The sequence below is a fragment of the Mercenaria mercenaria genome, unplaced genomic scaffold (genome assembly GCF_021730395.1).
Source record: "Mercenaria mercenaria strain notata unplaced genomic scaffold, MADL_Memer_1 contig_3624, whole genome shotgun sequence".
Lineage (NCBI taxonomy): Eukaryota > Metazoa > Mollusca > Bivalvia > Venerida > Veneridae > Mercenaria > Mercenaria mercenaria.
In genome coordinates this window covers 16,153-20,535 of record NW_026461781.1, presented here as the reverse complement: position 1 = coordinate 20,535, position 4,383 = coordinate 16,153, and the positions used below count along the sequence as shown (strand labels likewise).

The following is a 4,383-nucleotide window of genomic DNA, read 5'->3' as shown; positions in this document are numbered from 1 at the left end:
TACAAGTTTAAAGTAGATGACATAGTACGTATTTCTCATTTAAAACATCCTTTTCAAAGGGAATACAATGACCGTTGGACAACTGAAATATTTTATATTTCTAAAAGGTATAAAAGACAAGGCACTCCCGTATACAAAATTAAAGAGTATGACAACTCGCCAGTGACAGGATCATTTTATGAACAGGAACTGCAAAAAGTGAATAAATCTAAAGAGACAAAGTGGCACATTGACACTATCATAAAGACACGAAAAGTCAAAGGTGTAAAACAGTCTTTGGTCAGCTGGCTTTGGCTGGCCTAAAAAATATAACAGTTGGGTACCGAGTAACGATATCAGCGAACATGACTGACATCCGTATTGTATTACGTTCCACAGACTGTGTTGATTTTTACAAGGATAATAAAACTTACAACTTTCGTGTCGAATTAAGCAAGCCATTAATTTTAGATGGAAGCTGGAAAGTAGCTTTAACAGATTTTGCATTTAGCAACACTAAAAATTTTCCTAGACAAGAAATGTTATATTTTTGTAGTAATATTTGCAAAGATTCCTACGTTGGCTGTTCCATTATACCTTTATTAAAAATTGCCTTCCTGTACAATAAAACAGACAGCACAGTTACCTTTAACAACCTTCACTACATTCCTGTAAAATTAGGATATATACACGAAATACAAATTTATATAATTGACCAGAAAAACCATCTGGCTTCATTTTTAGATGGGACATTGACAGTAACGCTTCATCTTAAACAACAACTTTTTTAACAAACTAAAATGGAAAACATGTATATTAGTGATTGGAAATACTGGAAAAAAGAAGTTAATCAATCTCTCAAACATGAGCCTAATATTTTTGGTAAAGGACAATCAATTTTTAAATTGCAATCAAAAGTTCAAGCAGACAATAACAAAGCAAAGGCCGAGTACATGTTCCAGTCCAAGAACGAAATTCCGTATGTGAATCCTTCAGCTATAAAAAGGACTAGGAAAAAAAGCTGTCACAACTGATGTAAATCCCAAAGGAAAAACATCTAAAAGGAAGCCTAATGCCTGTGCAAAGACATTAAACAAGAAGAAAAAATATACACCGATTGAAGAAAATAAAAATAATAAAAACGATAAAAGCAAAAATATAAAAGCTGTGTTTGCTAAACTAAACACTGTAAAGAAGTAATGGCTTTTTTGAACATTTCCAATCAAGATGTGGCTTATACACCTGGTTTACAAATATTTGCAACCAGACAGAACCAAGTTGCCATTGAGAATATCCGTTTTGTAGAATGTCAGCCTATATCCTCGATATCGACAGAAGGTTCACCTGTAGAAATCCAAATACCCGGAGCTGGGCAAGAATATCTAGACTTGCAACGTAGTCGACTTTATGTGAAGGCAAAGCTATTGAAACATGACGGCTCTCATCTTACTGCTCTAGAAAAAACATCTATCATTAACTTACCGTCTTTGAACACTAATAATTACCCTTGGAAAGCTTATATCAAAACATTGATGAGTACATCACATGATGATTTACAACAACTCGAAAGTCAATTATACTATCCTGATGACCCTAATCTCGATGAAACAGACCCTGTTTCTGGATCCAATGGCGGATTGATAAAAAGGGGGACTTTTACAAAATCCAGTGTTGAGTTTGAACTGGAAGGGCCTCTCATGGAAGATATCTTTTCAATAGATAAATACATGATTAACGGAGTTGATATCAATTTGAAATTGTACAGAAGTAATAATACTTTTATGTGTATGTCAAAGGAGGCATCCCCTGATTATAAATTAGTACTTTTAAATGTATTGTTTAAAGCCTGTAAAGTCAGGGTTGATCCAGGCGTATATCTAGCCCATGAAAAACAAATCCAGATAGCCCCTGCACAATACCCAATGTTAAAGAACGAAGTAAAAATGAATAGCATATCTACTAATTCCTCCGAGTTTTTATGGGACAATTTATTTCAAAATGCATTGCCTAATAAAGTTATAATTGGTTTTGTAAACCAACAGGTTGTAAACCGTAGTTACGTACATAATCCCTTTAACTTTATACATAGTAATGTAACCAGTATTGGTTTATACGTGGACGGTGTAAGCGTGCCAAGTCGACCCTTACAGTTAGATTTTGATAAAAATCAGTTTGTATCAGCATATTTAAATTTGTTCGATTGCGCGGAAAGTAAACAAAACCGCACTGGACTTACGATTGAGAGGTCCTATTTCCCAAATGGTTATTCATTGTTTTGCTTTGTGATTGAGCCAAACAATCTAGGCGGTAAATACTTAAATCTCGTTAAAACTGGTCATACCCTTCTAGAGGTCAGATTTAAAACCCCAACTTCTGTCCCCATTAGTTGTTTAATGCTTGCAGAATTCCCAACCTTGTTACAAATTGATCAGTTCAGAGACGTACGTTTTATTCAGCCATGAATTCTAATACGATGAAATGTATTTTGTCTAAAATAGATGGAGCCAGAAATATCGTAATGGGTATTTACGCCAACGATACTTTACCAAGATTTGTTGTAAAATACCCTAGTATTTATATAGTGAATATAGATTTTTCTTATAATAAAGGAAAACATTGGGTTTTGTTCTACTTTGAAAGTAAAACTAATGCTTTATTTTTTAGCTCACCTGTCACAAAGTGACAAGGTGAGCTTTTGTGATCGCGCGGTGTCCGTCGTCCGTCCGTGCGTGCGTGCGTGCGTCCGTAAACCTTTGCTTGTGACCACTCTAGAGGTCACATTTTTCATGGGATCTTTATGAAAGTTGGTCAGAATGTTTACCTTGATGATATCTAGGTCAAGTTCGAAACTGGGTCACGTGCCCTCAAAAACTAGGTCAGTAGGTCTAAAAATAGAAAAACCTTGTGACCTCTCTAGAGGCCATATATTTCACAAGATCTTCATGAAAATTAGTCAAAATGTTCATCTTGATGATATCTAGGTCAAGTTCGAAACTGGGTCACGTGCCATCAAAAACTAGGTCAGTAGGTCTAAAAATAGAAAAACATTGTGACCTCTCTAGAGGCCACATATTTCATAAGATCTTCATGAAAATTGGTCAGAACGTTCACCTTGATGATATCTAGGTCAAGTTCGAAACTGGGTCACGTGCCGTCAAAAACTAGGTCAGTAGGTCAAATAATAGAAAAACCTTGTGACCTCTCTAAAGGCATTATTTTTCATCGGATCTGTATGAAAGTTGGTCTGAATGTTTATCTTGATGATATCTAGGTCAAGGTCGAAACTGGGTCACGTGCGGTCAAAAACTAGGTCAGTAGATCTAAAAATAGAAAAACCTTGTGACCTCTCTAGAGGTCATATATTTCATGAGATTTTCATGAAAATTGGTCAAAATGTTCACCTTGATGATATCTAGGTCAAGTTTGAAAGTGGGTTACATGCCTTCAAAAACTAGGTCAGTAGGTCAAATAATAGAAAAACCTTGTGACCTCTCTAGAGGCCATATTTTTCATGGGATCTGTATGAAAGTTGGTCTGAATGTTCATCTTGATGATATCTAGGTCAAGTTCGAAAGTGGATCACGTGCCGTCAAAAACTAGGTCAGTAGGTCAAATAATAGAAAAACCTTGTGACCTCTCTAAAGGCCATATTTTTCATGGGATCTGTATGAAAATTGGTCTGAATGTTCATCTTGATGATATCTAGGTCAAGTTCGAAACAGACAAAAACTAGGTCAGTAGGTCTAAAAATAGAAAAACCTTGTGACCTCTCTAGAGGCCATACTTGTGAATGGATCTCCATAAAAATTGGTCAGAATGTTCACCTTCATGCTATCTATGTCAAGTTTGAAACTGGGTCACATGCCTTAAAAAACTAAGTCAGTAGGTCAAATAATAAAAAAACCTTGTGACCTCTGTAGAGGCCATACTTTTCATGGGATCTGTATGAAAGTTGGTCTGAATGTTCATCTTGATGAAATCTAGGTCAAATTTGAAACTAGGTCAACTGCGGTCAAAAACTAGGTCAGTAGGTCTAAAATTACTAAAATCTTTTGACCTCTCTAGAGGCCATATTTTTCAATGGATCTTCATGAAAATTAATCTGAATGTTCACCTTGATGATATCTAGGTCAGTTTCGAAACTGGGTCACATGCGGTCAAAAACTAGGCCAGTAGGTATAAAAATAGAAAAACCTTGTGACCTCTCTAGAGGCCATATTTTTCATGAGATCTTCATGAAAAATAGTGAGAATGTTCACCTTGATGATATCTAGATAAAGTTCAAAACAGGGTTACGTACCTTCGAAAACTAGGTCAATAGGTCAAATAATAGAAAAACATTGTGACCTCTGTAGAGACCATATTTTTCAATGGATCTTCATGAAAATGGTCAGAATTTTAATC

The 4,383-nt window shown here is 35.5% G+C and overlaps 1 protein-coding gene across 1 annotated transcript; it reads left to right on the top strand.

Annotated features, from left to right (window-relative positions):
• Positions 1–1,178: 1,178 nt before the first annotated feature.
• On the top strand, positions 1,179–2,441 carry LOC128553248 (uncharacterized protein F54H12.2-like). The gene has a single exon (XM_053534375.1). It carries the CDS (start codon positions 1,179–1,181, stop codon positions 2,439–2,441), a length of 1,263 nt encoding a protein of 420 aa, XP_053390350.1.
• Positions 2,442–4,383: the final 1,942 nt, after the last annotated feature.

Bases quoted from the DNA above. Each gene is read 5' to 3' on its own strand.
- LOC128553248 (XM_053534375.1), top strand. From the start codon at position 1,179: ATGGCTTTTTTGAACATTTCCAATCAAGATGTGGCTTATACACCTGGT.